The sequence below is a fragment of the Kogia breviceps genome, chromosome 6 (genome assembly GCF_026419965.1).
Source record: "Kogia breviceps isolate mKogBre1 chromosome 6, mKogBre1 haplotype 1, whole genome shotgun sequence".
NCBI lineage: Eukaryota > Metazoa > Chordata > Mammalia > Artiodactyla > Physeteridae > Kogia > Kogia breviceps.
The window spans coordinates 68796706-68814077 of record NC_081315.1 but is presented as its reverse complement, the minus strand read 5'-3'; the positions used below and the strand labels follow the sequence as shown (position 1 = coordinate 68814077).

The following is a 17372-nucleotide window of genomic DNA, read 5'->3' as shown; positions in this document are numbered from 1 at the left end:
ACCCAACACCACCACCAGCATGCAGTGGAAGCTTGAAAAATAGGACAGAGAAAAGAAAAATACTTGGGTTTTATTTTTGGTTTGTTTTTGGGGTTTGGGGGGCATATATAGTAGAGTGTAAACTTGTGAAGTCTTATATAAGAATTTTTTTGAGAAAGTTTGTATAATTAAAGCTGCTTTAACATTCTAATCAAAAGTGGTACGCATACCCAGGTAACGTGTCATACTGTACAACTGGTAAGAGCAGTAGTGTATCTGACGAACATTTACACTGTAGCTTTCACAGATCTTTTCCATACATCAAACAGTTCAACGTCACAATTCATAATGCAGTGCAGCAAACTTATCATCTCAGAGGAAATTTAAATTTTCAAATCAATGTATACAAAATGGACAGCTTTATTCACAGAGTCAAAGGAATAAGGAATATACTACTGATATTAATGTTTTAAAGTATACAGTTAATGTATTAATAATTTAATAATTATATAAATAATATATAATAACATTTGATTTATAAATTACATAAACAAAATAACTTATTTATAGAATTATTAATGGATTAATGTTTTAAAATATTTTTCTGACAAGTAATTCTAAATCTGTTCAACAACAAGTGATTATAAGTAAATTCTAAAGAACAGGAGGGATTCTGAATCATGAATGTCAGAACATCCAACTACATGGTCTTCATGTCGAGCCTGGCAGTTGAGCTTCATCTCCTGAGTTAATGTGTGGTTACTGCAGACACGGATGAGTGTCCCTAATTTGGAAGGTTTATAAGTTATCTCTGTTCATGAATCTGCCCTTTATCTTGAGGTAAACAGCTATATAGATAGAACTTTATAAAGATAGGAATAAGGGATAAGAAATACTTTATTAGGAATACTCATTTTCTACCCACAAAAATATTTCAGTTGAGAATCTCCCAGTATAAAGAAACAATCTAGAAGAGACGGTGGTAGGAGGAACAAGTTAAATAACATTTTCAGAGTGGAAAGCATACGGTGACATGCTGAATAGCTGAAACAGCTGTGCTGAGGGTTCAAGAAAATGGGGTGTGGTGTGGGCTCTCATGAGCGTGGACTAAGTTGGGGAGTTTCTCATCTCAAATGTCTCTGTCTTTTCATTGTATTCTTTTGTGCTTCCCCAAGACAAGTTCCTGAGTTAGCATAGATAATTGGCATGAAATACTGGACTGCAAACATCTCACTACCTATTCCACAGTGTACAACCCTTGTCTGACTGTCATGCAAAGTTAAGTCCCCTTTAGTGCTTCTACTTGCATTCAAACTCTTAACAGTCATTCCTCTGACATGCTTAATGATCAATTTAGTATAGATGCTGCTTTGCTACTAAAAGCCATAGAGGGGATTATACTCTTGGCTTATCAATTATCCAGCCACCAGCTAAGAACTTGTCTTTGCCTCAAGCCACTTCCTCTTTGTGTAAATGTAGTATCTCAGAATGGACTTCTGAATGGAGGACTGTCCTCTGCAGAGTATGAAGCCAGCCATTGCAATCTCCAATAATTGGAGATTAAGTGTAATAGAAAGTCAGCTCTTGGCTGGAAAGAGAAGAGAGATTTCCCGAACTCTCCAGTCACTGTGATATCTACTACATGACTTCTTCTTATATCTGGATATTTCCAAAGAAAAGCAGCAAAAGGAGTTATTCTACTTAAACTCCCTTCTCCTGAGAAAAGTCAGATTTGCTGAGGGAAAACTCATGCGAAATTTGTCTACTTCTTTACAGCTGATAAAATATCGGTTTCCCTCAGAATACTCTCATTTCCTTTTATGACATACTCTAAGGGAAGATACTGATTTCAGAGCTGCAAAAGAAAATTGAGTATGATGGTGCCTTAGGCCAAGCTGAGAATCACTAGTTCAGTAATACTGACCATTGTTTGGTCACCAAGCCAAAAACTGGTGCTGCCTGTTGTCCATGTGTGGCAGAAGCCTTGGCACTGTTTCTGTCATCATGCTCTCTACTTGTTTTAGGAGGGTTGAATGGGATGACACTACATTTGGCCCACCTACATTTGTGAATTAAATCAGCTGTTTCAATTACCCAAGTCCATTGCCCCAAGGGGATTATTAAAATTCTAAACTATTTCTAGGGAACTTGATAGAGGGGAAAAGTAGACATTTCTTAAAATTTGGATGTGTTGTTCCTGGCTCTTCTGCACCACATTTTAACAATGAAACAGCAGATCAGGCACAAGTTAAGACAAGTATAGTAGGAAAGACAGGACCTGACACGATCCTCAGACTGTGATCCAGGCTGCCTGTGCTTGTGATGAACACTTTGGACATGAACCTGGTTCCAGTGCAAGGGCTATGTGATAATATTTATTTTTCACAGCTTTAAAATTCTGTTGTAAATTTTCGATATTTTAAAGCAACACAAGAAGAACATTTTCATTCAGAAACTATATCCCCATCACACTGAAACTTTTCAACATTACTTAACCTAACAGGGTTTTCATAATCCTAAGCTTTCACCTATGCCATTCCTTTTGTCTGAGATGCCCTGCCTCCCCTTCTGGCAAATTCCTCCTTTCATCCAATAGCCTCTTTTATTAGACTGCTTTTCACAGTGTTTGATCACTTTTGTTTACACGTCCGTCTCCCCAGTTAAATCACAGGCATTGAGAAATCAGAAGTTACATCTTCTGATCTTCTGTATCAGTTCACTCACAGCACCTAGAATGGCATTTGACACAAGAAGGTGCTTGTGTGAGGTTGAATGAATGGTTTAGCCAAAATATTTTGATTTTCTTAGGCTAAAAGAAACCTCAGATCTCTCTCAGTTCTGACTTCTAGAGAAAGAAATGAAAGAGGTAAGAGACATGTCCAAGGTCGTACAGCCAAGTGCAGGCCTCCTGACCACATTTTCATTCTGTACAAGCCACACCTCAGGAAATAACTCTTAAAAGATAACATTTAGTACAAAATAGACAGCCACTTACCCTTCTCCACAAAGCTACACATACCTTTTTAAGTAAGAGGAATGGAAAAAAAAAAAGAAGGAAAAGGAAAAAGGAAAGCAATAGGAGGAAGCAATAAACACTCCTAGACCAGGGCTTCTCAACCTTGGCACTATTTGACATTTTGGACTGGATAATTCTTTGTTGGGGGCTGTCCTATGCATGGTAGGATGTTTAGCAGCATCTCTGGCTTCTATTCCCTAGATCCCTGTAGCAACCCACCTCCCCAGCTGTGACAACCAAAAATGTTTCCAGATATTGCCAAATGTTCCCTGGGGGCAAAATTGCTCCTTGGCTGAGAATGACTACCCCAGGTGAACAATCTCAGAGGAGGTAATCTTCTACATTACTTCAAGCAAAGTGCCAATAAATTAGCATGTACTGGCTTCAAACCAATACTCTCATATTAAGCATAGAAGCCAGAATCGAAAATGCTTAATCTTACATTTTTATTAATCTGTTTTATTAAAAACAATGATGTCACTTGGTCTATGGTTGCTAATGTAACAGCTAGAGCAGAAAAAAATTTTTAAAAACTAGCTAAAATTTCTAGTTCTAAAGGGAATTAAACACACAATATGTTCTAGAGATAATCTTAATAATTTTAATTTTACTTTAAACTTGTTTAAAGGTCCTTCATCAGTATCAAAAATAAGAATCACAAATTCAATATTCCTACAAAACGCAGTCTAAGGAAATAAAAGGAAAATTAAAAGTTTGAAAGAGTAAGCTAATATCCTTCACTTGATTTTAGTATGTATCTTCCAAAGGCCATGCCTTCCTTCATTGAAGTAAAAGTTTCCAATTGAGATTTTTATATACTTGTTTTTCAAATTATTTTTTTAATTCTTAAAGGTAGCTTCAGTAGTTAGAGTTCTTCTCTAGATTCTAAATAAGTAATATAACATCAAATTCACATTTCAAAACTGTAATATCAAACATGAATAGTCAATGGCCAGAGCTATTACTTTTTATTTTGATAAAGACGCTGGAATTAATTTAAAAAAAGAATAACATAAACCTAGTATTCTCCACTCATCTAGTGCAATAAAACTTTATCATGATTTAATAAATAGAGTCCAAAACTGTAGTTGCTCAATTGTATAAGCCATAATGTTCCAATATTGTGAAGTTAGTGAAACAACAGAGTCGGACAGTACAGCGATATGGCTGGGAGTTCTTGGGGTCTGACTTCCAGCTCCTGGCTCTGGCATGGCACCACTGGGTAGCACCTGTCTACTTTGGCTTAAATATCAATGAAAAGAATGCATGGCACTAATGCCAGCTGAGATGTCCAGAACAACAGTAGGAATCCCTGAAAATTAGGTGATTTCATCACTAGATTGTGTAAATTGAACCTAAAAGATACTCAAGACTCACCCTCTGCCTTCTGCTTCTTGAGACAGAGTGGCCTCCTGTTTCCCTTTCTGAGTCACCTTCTCCCATAAGAACTTTAGCCGGAGGATAAGAGCAAATTGTCAATCACATTATTTCCAAATTTCATTTCTTCTGTGGTTTTAATATTCATGTTTTAAGTGCATTTAAGAGGAATATTACAGTTTTAAATATAAAGTTTTTAACTGCACACCTTTCCCATCCAGCTTGCTATCTCCTGAGTAGGTCTTAAAACCTGAATTTATATGTTTTAAAAAAAAGATAGATACAGATAAAAAGATATCTGGATGGATGGGAAAAAACCTACACACACACACACACACACACACACACACACACACAGAGGCACAATTTGATATCTTACTTCTATTGCAACCCCGCAGGTTCCCAAGTTATTTGAGAATCTGGGATGCTACCAAGGCTGGCAAATCAAAATTACTGTCATCAACTCTTTGACCCATGAAAGTATTCAAAATTTAATCTTTCATGTAAATTGCATTATTTTTCTATGCCAAAGCCTCACTGAATAGCATAGAAACAATTTTCTGATTTACTTTTCTAATAATTAATATCATATGACTATACTTAAAATAATATTTAGTTATATAATATTTTAAATAATACTTTATTTAAAACTTTGAAAACTGACAGATAAAATGTCAATAATCTGCTAATTCCAAAAGTCAGCAATTTCTGATTATTGACTAAGAGTGAAAACAAGTTTTTGCTGTATTTTGGGATTTGATAATATATAAAGCATCATCATGTTTAGAGAAAATTTCCCATTTTTCCCATTGCCCTATGGCTTGGAGGTAGGGCTACTGCATGTAGCCCTACTGTAACTGTAGTACTATTTATACATCTGCAATGGTTTCCAGGTGGCACACGGAGGCCTAAACCAGCCCAGTCTCAGTGCCAAGCCACACTTGAAAGGAAGAGTCGATTGGTGCAATTCTTCTGCTCAGAGAAGACACATTTTTTGGTAATTTATTCAAATACAAGCTAGTTAATGATATTCCTACTTGAGAGACTGAGTGAGGTACACTACAGCAGCTCAAGAATCCCTCAAATGCAGAAAATCAGGCAGAGGAAGGAAAGTCAATTGACCAGAGGTCGACTCTCAAATCCTGTTCTGGTTACCAGATTCTAACCCTCAGAGTAGAGCAACCTGTTTAAAGATCACATTCCAAATTTTCCAGTTTTTACACAGATATAAATTCTGAAAATCATAAGACAATGCTAACAAATAGCCCAAATTATTGAAGTAATGCTCTTTTTTAAAAACTGTTTTGTCTTTGTCAATATCAGTTTCTTTATGCAATAGGGAAAATTTGAAAATTCACTGTGACAGATTAATCTCCGTTGAGTTTATGGTTCGTATGATTGATATGTTTGAAGAAAATACTTGTGAGATGTCCCATTGTCCAGTGAGGACCGTAAGTCTAAAGAAATCATTCTAAATTCTTGCGGTGGGAGAACTGAAAAGAAGGAAGGAAAGGAAGCAGAAAGAGACAGAGGAAGAAAGGGAAGGGGAAGGATGATTATAATAAATGAAGAAAAGGGAACAATGAAGAACCCAATTTTCCACCCCAGGGTAATTACAGAATGGTATACAATGTTCATGCAAATATTGAACTTTTTAAACCACTCTTTCAATTGCAGACTTCAAAAAACAACCAATAACAAAGAATCACAGAAGTATTTGATGCTAATAAGTTTAAATAGTTTCAAAACATATTCCTCTTAAGTTTATGATGTTTAAACTATGAATGCCAAGATAAATGAGTTCCTTACCTCCTGCTACCCATTCATTTTTGGCGTTTTTCTCCCTTCCAGTGCTCTTGGTGTGTGCTGTCCCCCAGGTTTCAGAACTCCAGTCAGCTCTCCTGAAATCAGCCCTGACAAGCCACAGTAACCCTGGTATAATGAGCTCTCTGTCTTTCTCTCATCCAACAGCCTTCCAGAACTCATCTCCAACAGAAAAATTCACCTTTGACTGCTATCCTGCTTATGCAATTCAGGTTTCTTTGTATTTCTTCTCAAACTCTGCTTACTTTCCTTTTAATGCATTACTTTTCTGGTTCTGCCCTTCACTGAGTTTTCATTCTAAACATGTGGTGAGATTCAATAAATTTTTCTTTAGTTGTAAATTGTAGTGACAGATACAATTAAAGAGTTTCAAACCACAGAACTGTCTCAGTTAATGCACGGCCGTACACTCCTGTCAACACCGCCTGTGGTTTTGTTACTCACCGGGACCAAAGACTGTTCTGTTTTCTCTGGTCCACAGCTGAGAGCTCCACCTTGTCTTACTACAAAACACCAAGGGAAAGGTGTCCAAACTCTTTCTAAAAAACCTGCCAGGATGTCTATGTGATGTAATCCCGACAAAGAGGGTCCACAAAATATAAAACTTAAGGTCAGGAGACAAGCAGGAAAGTCCTACCAACCTTGGAAAGTAGGGAAGTAGAAAGAAAACAGAGTGGAGAAAGGGAGAGAAGGAAGTGGAGAAATTAGAGAGGGCAGGGGAGAGAGAGGAGGGATGGCTGACAAAGGCAGTCTGATTCCAGTATATGTTGTGGTAGCTAAAGCTGCTTTTTGTAAATATTTTGATGTTGTTATTCTATGTATTTCAGCCCACTATATATTACTTGCTGTGTTTCTTACTCTTTTTTTCACATTTAAAAAAATTCTTTTAAAATTAAAAAAATTTTTAGCCACACCACGCACCATGCAGGAGAGGATATTAATTCCCCTACCAAGGATGGAACCCGCACCCCCTGCAGTGGAAGCATGGAGTCTTAACCACTGGACCACCAGGGAAGTCCCTTCTTACTCTTTTCAAATAAAAGTTATATAAGGAAGATGTCCTTCTCTAAAGTTGCTGGATAAAATACCCAGATTATTTTAAATGTTTTGTTATAAATCTTACCCAAAAGATTAACAAATTTTCTACAGTCTGTTACAGTTAACATAGTACTTTTACATATTTACTCTCATTTCGTCCTCACAACAACCCAGGAGCGTAGGCAGGGAAGAGAATCAGATCTGATACTCACAGAACTTAAATGACTCTCTTTTAAACTGATTATGGGAAACCTAAAATACACCTGGGGCTTTTTGCTTTGGGTACTTTCCAGTACTCACTATTTTAATGTTATGGATTGGATTCAATGAAGGAAAAGAGCAATATGTGAAACATTACTTTATATGATATAGGTTTAAACTTGTTTATCAGAGCTAGATGCAAGCTATTAGATAGAAAAACAGAAACCAGTTTGAATCTTTACTTACTGTAGAACTTTGTTGTCCTTTCTATATAACGAAGTATTATAACTTTACATAAAAGTTCGAGAGTTCAACAGTACAAGAAAATTATCCTTTCATGATCTTCAAACACCATAACCTTGTAACTTATAAACAGTTAGAAGAAAACTGTTTGAAAAGATATTTAGATCCCCAGAACTTGATGAGAATAAACTTGATGGTATTATGATATTTTCTATTATTTCATCCCTTTCTCCTCTTCTATTCTTAATGAAAACTCCTTCTTAATACAAGCATCATATTATAACTTCTTTATTTTGCCCCAAAGGAAAAATCCAATCCTAGTCTTGTGTAATTTAGCACAAATGAACATTATTTCTACTATTTCTATTATCCATTTGTACACATCAAGTGTTTTCTGATACAATTTACTGAACTGTTATCTTCGGGAATTCCTACATGGTTAACATTTGATGAAGTAACATCACTGAAAAGAAATAAATCTGTACTAAGCAACAATGCTCAACAACAATGTCAAATTACAGCAAAATTAAAACTTTTCTCAAAGATAGAAATCTTGCAGCTTTGCCCACTTATGCATTTATGGGTACATTTATGCTCATCTTTAAAGTCCACAAAAATTTTAAATTAGACTTTCTAAGTTTTCTCTAAACTATCATTGATGGAAATTTTCAAAGTAACACCAGTTTCCTTAAAGTAATATTTTCATGGAATTGAAAATATTGATGGGTAATCCTAGGAAAACAACAAATTGAACATATTATATCTTTGCACTGTGCTTTTCACCAGAGATAGATAAGAATTAACACTTGAGAAACACTTCTAAAGTTTTATTTTATGTCAAAGGCAAGATTTTGGGGTATGATGATGACAAACACCACACACTGGAAATAATCTTTTATATGGCTGACTTCATACAGACCTAAATCACTGAAGGGATTTAGCTGCCCCTGTCAGGTAGTCACTTACATTGATTCTGACCTCCCATCATGAGAAGTCCTGGTGCTTCTTCTTGAACTTCAAGGGGTCGGGCAGCCCAGGCATTGCCCCAACACTGCTTAGAGCAGTGGTCAGTCTGGAAGTAAAGAAGCACAGTAGTATCCCAGAGTGAGTGTTTTAAACAAGGCCTTCAAGAGGCACTACCTTTGAATCCATGTTTGGCCACATGTCACTTGAGACTATAACATTATCCCAACACAGCAAGAAATGGTGATGAAAACCTAGAATAAACTGTATTTTTCAAATGGATATATCAAAAAAAAAGTTTATAAACAGATTTTCCACATTTTGATTCCTTTGGAAATTAGCTGTAATGGCATGACAATATTGTAACTCCATATTTTAAAAAATTCTGGAATATGTAGAAAGCAAGTTAACTGTAGATAGTATATGAATAATATTGTTGTCTATAAATGAGAACAAAATCATAAGAATTAATATAAAATAGGCAAAATTATTTTACAATAGCTAAAATTACTTTAAATATTTATTTTTTATTATATGATCTTTAAACTTAATATATGTCCCATAATTAAAACTAGTCTATCACACATATAGTACATTATCACAGAAAAATGTTAAATATAATATAATAAATATGTAGTGCATAAAATTTAGAGTAGCCAACTAAAAGTGCACTGTATTTTCTCCTGGCCAGAAATAACTCTGTTTATGGAGCAGCTTGACCAATCCAGTTCAGGTATCTAGGGGCTAAGCCAATATCTTCACTCATGCCCCAGTGCTTCAGAAAATACAAATGTATGATACCCGTGAGGCTCATCCACCAAAACAAGGCCTGACTACACATGATAGATCTCTCCCAAGGGTTTTGAGGACCATACGAACTCATTAAGAAAAACACAGTCTGGAGTAACAAAAGGAAAGCAGTGTGAGAGAGTGGAAAAAGCACTGGTATAAGAGGAGACCAAGATTCTTTTTTAATTCTGAAGGCAAATAGTCTATGACTTCACGAAGATCTAGAGCACTTCTGTTTCCTTTCTAAATGTTGCCAAAAACCAAAAAACAAAAACAGATGGATGATTCTGACATTGCACCAGGGGAGCTTTTGAAAACTAGGACTATTCAGGCCCTATTCACAGAGATTCTAATTTAATTCATCTGGAGTATGGCATTAGTAATTTTTTAAAACCTCCTGAAATAAGGATTAAAAACCACTAATTTAGAATACCAGAAGATCTCAAAGCTTCCTCCCAACCTTCCAAATTTTATGATTCTATACAGTGAGCTCATTTTGTCACCTTGAAAACTATAAAATATGATTAAAAAAAGAATTTGAGATGATACACACAGAAAGCATTATACAACTACTGAACTACAGTACACAAAACTTTGACATTTATTTTTCCTTCAAGTGATATACTATTATCTTATATGTATATGTATGCTAGGGTGGATAAAATATATTTAATATTTTAGAATAAAATATATTTGCTTTATTTATTTATATATCCCAGCTAACATTTTCATTAGTCTGAAGTGGTGCTTACTATAATTAAGAATATCTTTATCTACTTAATATGAAAAAGTAACATCTTTACATTGCAATATTTTAAAGTTACACTAATGATTGAAATTTTAATTTCTCACCCTTTTAAAATTCTACATTCCTTACATTTTGAGTTGTACAAGTCTACAATTCTTACATTTTGAAATTTTTAGGGAGAAGACTAGAAAGCAGTAATCAACACTAAAATCTGAGAAATAAGAATCTCTTAAAGGAGAACAGAGTTAGGGAATAAATAACCCCAATCATAATGTGCTTTATCGATGACTCATGTTTCTGTATAAAGAACTGTAAGAATTAGAGTGTGCATGTTTTATTGACATGACAAGTGAAGATGTAAATCCTATAAATATTCAGAAGCACAATCTCTTATGAAAGTAAATGTCAGCTATAAATAAAAAGTAAAACAAAACAAAATATAAACGTACAATGTCAAAACTAACAGTCATTCACTAGCAAATTCTAAGGTTACCATTAATAAAAGTTGTAATAATAGATTTTATTAAATACTCTGATCTGTAGGGTGTGATTATTATCCCTATTTTATACCCAAGGAAAAAGACTCAGAGAACTTGAATAACTTTCTGAAGATCTCACACTTAGAAATGTCACAAGAATTAAACCTAAGGTAGTCTTGACTTCAGAGATTCTTACCCTCTAAATGTTCTAGAAGAGTATAAGAGCAAGGAGAAGCCATTTTTAAGTAGTCCTTCATTATGACTTATACCAGTCAAACACCAGAGGCAAAGCCATTTTTTTTTGTTTTCCCAAAACAGACATTAGCAGAATCTATGTAAAGTTCATGGACCTTTTCTAAAGAAGTTGCCTTCACTGCTGTACTTTCAAAGGAATACATTGATCAGGAAATGTCAACAAATGAATGTTGTATTCATTTGCATGTGAGTATAAAACTGAAATGGATAGTTGGTTTATAAATGCCATCGAATATATAAATTCACAATTGATTCTAATGTACTAAACAAAAAGAAGCATGAAAACTGCCTCAATGCTACGATCATGAAAAATAAAAAAGGAAGGAAAAGGATATTTTCCCGAAATTAAGAGTTTCAATAATACCATAGAATGCCTTTTTTTTCATCTTTGATAACACTCATGATTTTTCTGACACTTATATAAAGAAATCTTGGGGCAAATGATCAAATTTGAATGTAAAGACAAGCTGTCGAATGAGTTCTTTTGGTTCTAATTGCTGCTCTGCCAATGACTTAATCTTCTTTTCCCTAAACCTCACTTTCCTCATTTTAAAAATGAGAGAGTTGAACTATATTGGTGAGTTTTATAAATGTACAGCAAAGTTGAAAGAAGCACACCTAAGATCTTCCATCTATATTCTACCATTATCAGGTGTACTTTCTTCATTGTATATCCATCCTATATCTACCCATCAATCTACCTTATTTTGGGTGTGTTTCTAAGTAAATAACAGACATCAGTATACCTCCCCCTAAATACTTCAGCATGCTCCAATTGAGATCAATAATTTTTTATAGTGTTTTACATAAAATTCAAATGTAATAAAACATACAAATGCATGCATCCAAACTCCTATCAAGTTATAACTTGTTCTCAAACTATTCCAAAAAAATTGAAGATGAAACACTCCCAAATTCATTTTATGGGGCCAGCATTACCCTCATACCAAAACCAAAGACACTATAATAAAGAAAATTACAGGCCAATATTTTGATGAATATTGATGCAAAAATCCTCAACAAAATATTAAGAAACTGAATCCAACAATACAGTTAAAGGATCATAGTCCATGATCGAGTGGAATTTATTCCAGGAATGCAAAGATGGTTCTATATTCACAAATCAATCAGTGTGATACACCGCATTAACAAAAGGTAGGATCAAAAATCACATGATCATCTCAATAGACACAGAAAAAAGCATTTGACAAAATTCAACATCCTTTCATGATAAAAAAAAAAAAAACCTCATCAAAGTTGGTATCTCAACATTATAAAGGTCATTTACGATCAAATCACAGCTAACATCATACTCAGTGGTAAAAAGCTGAAAGTTTTCCTCTAAAATCAGGAACAAGACAAGGATGCCCACTCTCACAACTTCTGTTTAACATAATATTAGAAGTTCTAGCCATTACAATCAAAAAAGAGAAAGAAATAAAAGGCATCCCAATTGGAAAGGAAGAAGTAAAACTGTCAATATTTTCAGATGACTTGATACTTTATGTAGAAAACCCTAATGTCTCTCCATCAAAAAAATACTAGAACTAATAAATGAATTCAGAAAGGTTGCAGGATATAAGATTAATATACAGATATCTATTGCTTTTCTATACACTAATAATGAATTGTCAGAAAGAGAAAGCAAAAATAAAATTCTGTTTAAAATCACATCAACAGAATAAAATTCCTATGAATAAACTTAACCAATGAGGTGAAATACATATTCTGAAAACCATAAAACATTGATGAAGGAAATTGAAGATGATACAAAGAAATGTAAAGATATTCCTGCTCTTGGATTGGAAGAATTAATATTTTTAAAATGGTTATACTACCCAAAGCAATCTATGATTTAATGCAATCCTTATCAAAATGCCCATGACATTTTTCACAGAACTAGAACAAATAATCCTAAAAGAACCACAAAAGACCCTGAATTGCCAAAGCAACCTTGAGGAATAAAAAAACAAAGTTGGAAGTATAACCCTCTCAGACTTCAGACTATACTCCAAAGCTACAGGAATCGTAAAAGCATGGTGTTGGCACAAAAACAGACACATAGATCAAGGGAACAGAATAAAGAGGCCAGAAAATAAATTCATACACTTATGGTCAATTAATCTATGACCAAGAGGCAAGAATATACAATGGAGAAAAGACAGTCTCTTCAATAAGTGATGCTGGGAAAACTGGAAAAAGTCACACATAAAAGAATGAAATTAGAACATTTCCTCACACCATATACAAAAAACCTCAAAACATATTAAAGACCTGAGACCATAAATGTAAGACCTGAGACCATAAATCTCCTAGAAGAAAACATAGGCAGAACTCTTTGACATATATCATAGCAATATATTTTTTAAGATTTGTCTTTGTCTCTTAAAGCAAAATAAATAAAAGCAAAAATAAACAAATGGGACCTAATTAAACTTAAAAGCTTTTGCACAGCAAAGAAAACCATTGGCAAAACAAAAAGGCAATCTATTGAATGGGAGAAAATATTTGCAAATGATATGTCTGAGAAAGAGTTAATATCCAAAATCTATAAACAGCTCATACAACTCAATATCAAACAAAGCAAACAACCCAATTAAATATGGGCAGAAGACTTGAATAGACATTTTTTCCAAAGAAGATATACAGATGGTCAACAGGCACATGAAAAGATGCTCAACATAGCTAATCATCAGAAAAATGCAAATCAAAACCACAATGAGATATCACCTCACTCCTGTGAGAATGGCTATTATCAATAAATCTGCAAATACCAAAAGTTCAAAAGGATGTGGAGAAAAGGGAACCTTAGAACACTGTTGTTGGAAATGTAAATTTGTGCAGCCACTATGAAAAACAATATGGAGGTTCCTCAAAAAAATAAAAATAGAACTACCATATGATCCAGCAATTCCACTGCTGGGTATATATCCGACAAAAAGGAAAATGCTAATTCAAAAAGATATGTGCATCCCAATATTCATAGCAGCATTATTTCCAATAGCCAAGATATGGAAGCAACCTAAGTGTCCATGAAGAAATGATTGGATATATATACTATATATATAGTATATAGATATGGTATATATATTATACATATATATATGATGGAATATTACTCAATCATAAAGAAGAATGGAATTCTGCTATTTGCAATAATGTGGACTGTCCTGGAGAGTATTAAGCTTGGTGAAATAAGTCATACAGAGAAAAACAAATACTCTATGTTATAACATATGTGGAATCTAAAAACAACATGTATGTAACAAAAGAGAAACAGACTCACAGATATAGAAAACAAACCAGTGGTTACCAATGTGGAGAACGAAGTGAGGAGGAGCAAGATAGGAGTAGGGGATTAAGAGTTACAAACTATTATGTATAAAATAAAGAAGCAACAGGGATATACTGTACAGCACAGGGAATTATAGCCACTATCTTGTAATAAGTTTAAATGGAGTACAATCTATAAAAATATTGGATCACTATGTTGTACACATGAAACTAATATTATATTATAAAACAACTATATTCAATAAAAAATAAAAGATATAAACTACTATACAAGCAAGTTTTTAAGTTTGTTTTCTAAATAACAGAAACCAAGCTGTGAAACAGGTAAAAGGAGAGTGTTTCTATTAGGAATAAGTAAAAGTGAAGATCTTAACCCTCAGAGGGTCCCTCTGTCCTGCTTCACGGTTCCAAGATCTTGGGGCTCCTTAAAGGGAAGAAAATCATCCCAACAGATGCCAAGATACCTTCCAGCTCAGTACGGCCAATGCCTCTGACTGCAGATGAAAATATTTAAACAACTCTGACATTCTCTGCCTTTCACTAAACATCTCAATACTTGAATGTTTCACTGGTAAATTGTAATTGATTTAATTGTTGATTGTGCTTAAGGCAATCCTGTATTTGCATTTCAGATATTCATCTTTTAAAAATTATTCTGAATGGCAATTAATATTTTTCCACACTAGGGCCGAGCTCTAATCATAAACTGAAATACACCTTCATACATTCTGGCAAGTTCCCAAATACAATACTAATTTGATTAGGTATTTACACTGACAAGTGGAGTTTTCAATACATAGAGGATTAAAGTCCTACTGAGATCAGTGAGTCTCCACCTCTCTGTCTCACTCATTTTCGACCTGAACACAATGTTCTCCTTTAGAATAAACCAACGACCTCAAAGAAGATCTGCTAGTCCCCCTTGTGTAACTTTAGGCAAGTCTCCCAGACTCCCTGGGCCTCAGCTTTCTGGTTGGTAATATTGATTTGAGAGGGGGGTACTACATACTCCTCAGCATTAATAACCTGAATCATATGACTAGTTAAAACAAAAAGTCACTTTGAAAGAGCCAGTTTTTATTTTTTTATATTTTTTTGCGGTACGCGGGCCTCTCACTCCTGTGGTCTCTCCCGTTGCGGAGCACAGGCTCTGGACGCGCAAGCTCCGCGGCATGTGGGATCTTCCCGGACCGGGACACGAAGCCGTGTCCCCTGCATCGGCAGGCGGATTCTCAACCACTGCGCCACCAGGGAAGCCCGAAAGAGCCAGTTTTAATCAGTATCTTATAGTTTTTTGAGCACAGGTCTTTTCCCTCCTTAGATAGGTTTATTCCTAGGTATTTTATTCTTTTTGTTGCAGTGGTAAATGGGATTGTTTCCTTGATTTCTCTTTCTGATCTTTCGTTGTTAGTATATAGGAATGCAAGAGATTTCTGTGCATTAATTTTGTATCCTGCAACTTTACCAAATTCATTGATTAACTCTAGTAGTTTTCTGGTGGCATCTTTAGGATTCTCTTTGTATAGTATCATGTCACCTGCAAACAGTGACAGTTTTACTTCTTCTTTTCCAATTTAGATTACTTTTATTTCTTTTTCTTCTCTGATTGCCATGGCTAGGACTTCCAAAATTATGTTGAATAATAGTGGCAAGAGTGGACACCCTTGTCTTATTCCTGATCTTAGAGGAAATGCTTTCAGCTTTTCACCATTGAGAATGATGTTTGCTGTGGGTTTGTCATATTGGCCTTTATTACACTGAGGTAGGTTCCATGTATGCCCACTTTCTGGAGAGTTTTTATCATAAATGAGTGTTGAATTTTGTCAAAAGCTTTTTCTTCATCTATTGAGATGATCATATAGTTTTTATTATTTAATTTGTTAATATTGTGTATCATATTAATTTGTGTATATTGAAGAATCCTTGCATCCCTGGGAAAAATCTCACTTGATCATAGTGTATGATGCTTTTAATGTGTTGTTGGATTCTGTTTGCTAGTATTTTGTTGAGGATTTTCATATCTATGTTCAACAGTGATATTGGCCTGTAATTTTCTTTTTTTGTGATATCTTTTACTGGTTTTGGTATCAAGGTGATGGTGGCCTCATAGAATGAGTTTTGGAGTGTTGCACCTTCTGCAATATTTTGGAAGAGTTTGAGAAGGTGTTAACTCTTCTCTATATGTTCGATAGCATTCACCTGTGACACCATCTGGTCCTGGACTTTTGTTTGTTGGAAGATTTTTAATTACAATCTCAAATTCATTACTTGTGTTTGGTCTGTTTAAATTTTCTATTTCTTCCTGGTTCAGTCTTGGAAGGTTGTACTTTTCTAAGAATCTGTCCATCGTTTCCAGGTTGTCCATTTTACTGGCATATAGTTGCTTGTAGTAGTCTCTTTTGATTCTTTTTATTTCTGCAGTGTCAGCTGTGATTTCTCCTTTTTCATTTCTAATTTTACTGATTTGAATCCTCTCCCATTTTTCTTGATGTGTCTGGCTAAAGGTTTATCAGTTTTGTTCATCTTCTCAAAGAACCAGCTTTTAGTTTCATTGATTTTTGCTATTGTTATCTTCATTTCTATTTCATTTATTTCTGCTCTGATTTTTATGATTTCTTTCCTTCTACTAATTTTGGGTTTTGTTTGTTCTTCTTTCTCTAGCTGATTTAGGTGTAAGGTTGGGTTGTTTATTTGAGATTTTTCTTGTTTCTAGAGGTAGGATTGAATTGGCATAAACTTCCCTCTTAGGACTGCTTTTACTGCATACATAGGTTTTGGGTCATTGCGTTTTCATTGTCATTTGTTTCTATGTATTTTTTAATTTCCTTTTTAATTCCTTCAGTGATCTCTTGGTTATTTATTAGCTTATTGTTTAGCCTCCATGTGTTTTTTTTTTTTTTTTTTTTTTTTTTTTAAAGCATGAAAGACATTACCAGGACAAACAGGGCTATTTTTTTTTAAGAAGATGTTGGGGGTAGGAGTTTATTAATTAATTAGTTTATTTTTGCTGTGTTGGGTCTTTGTTTCTGTGTGAGGGCTTTCTCTAGTTGTGGCAAGTGGGGGCCACTCTTCATCGCGGTGTGCGGGCCTCTCACTATCGCGGCCTCTCTCGTTGCAGAGCACAGGCTCCAGACGCGCAGGCTCAGTAGCTGATTCTCAACCACTG

General features: G+C 34.6%; 1 protein-coding gene across 8 annotated transcripts in view; it reads right to left on the bottom strand.

The window, feature by feature from the left end:
• The window catches only part of TLL1 (tolloid like 1), a 261648-nt gene that overhangs the window by 213451 nt on the left and 30825 nt on the right, over positions 1–17372 (bottom strand). For 4 of the 8 annotated variants that reach the window (XM_067036941.1, XM_067036946.1, XM_067036942.1 and 1 more), the window contains exon 2: positions 8645–8750. The exons of the other annotated variants lie outside the window; for them this stretch is intronic. In XM_067036941.1, coding sequence (XP_066893042.1) covers positions 8645–8750 — 106 coding nt within the window. The remainder of the gene's footprint in view (positions 1–8644; positions 8751–17372) is intronic. 8 annotated transcript variants of the gene reach the window in all.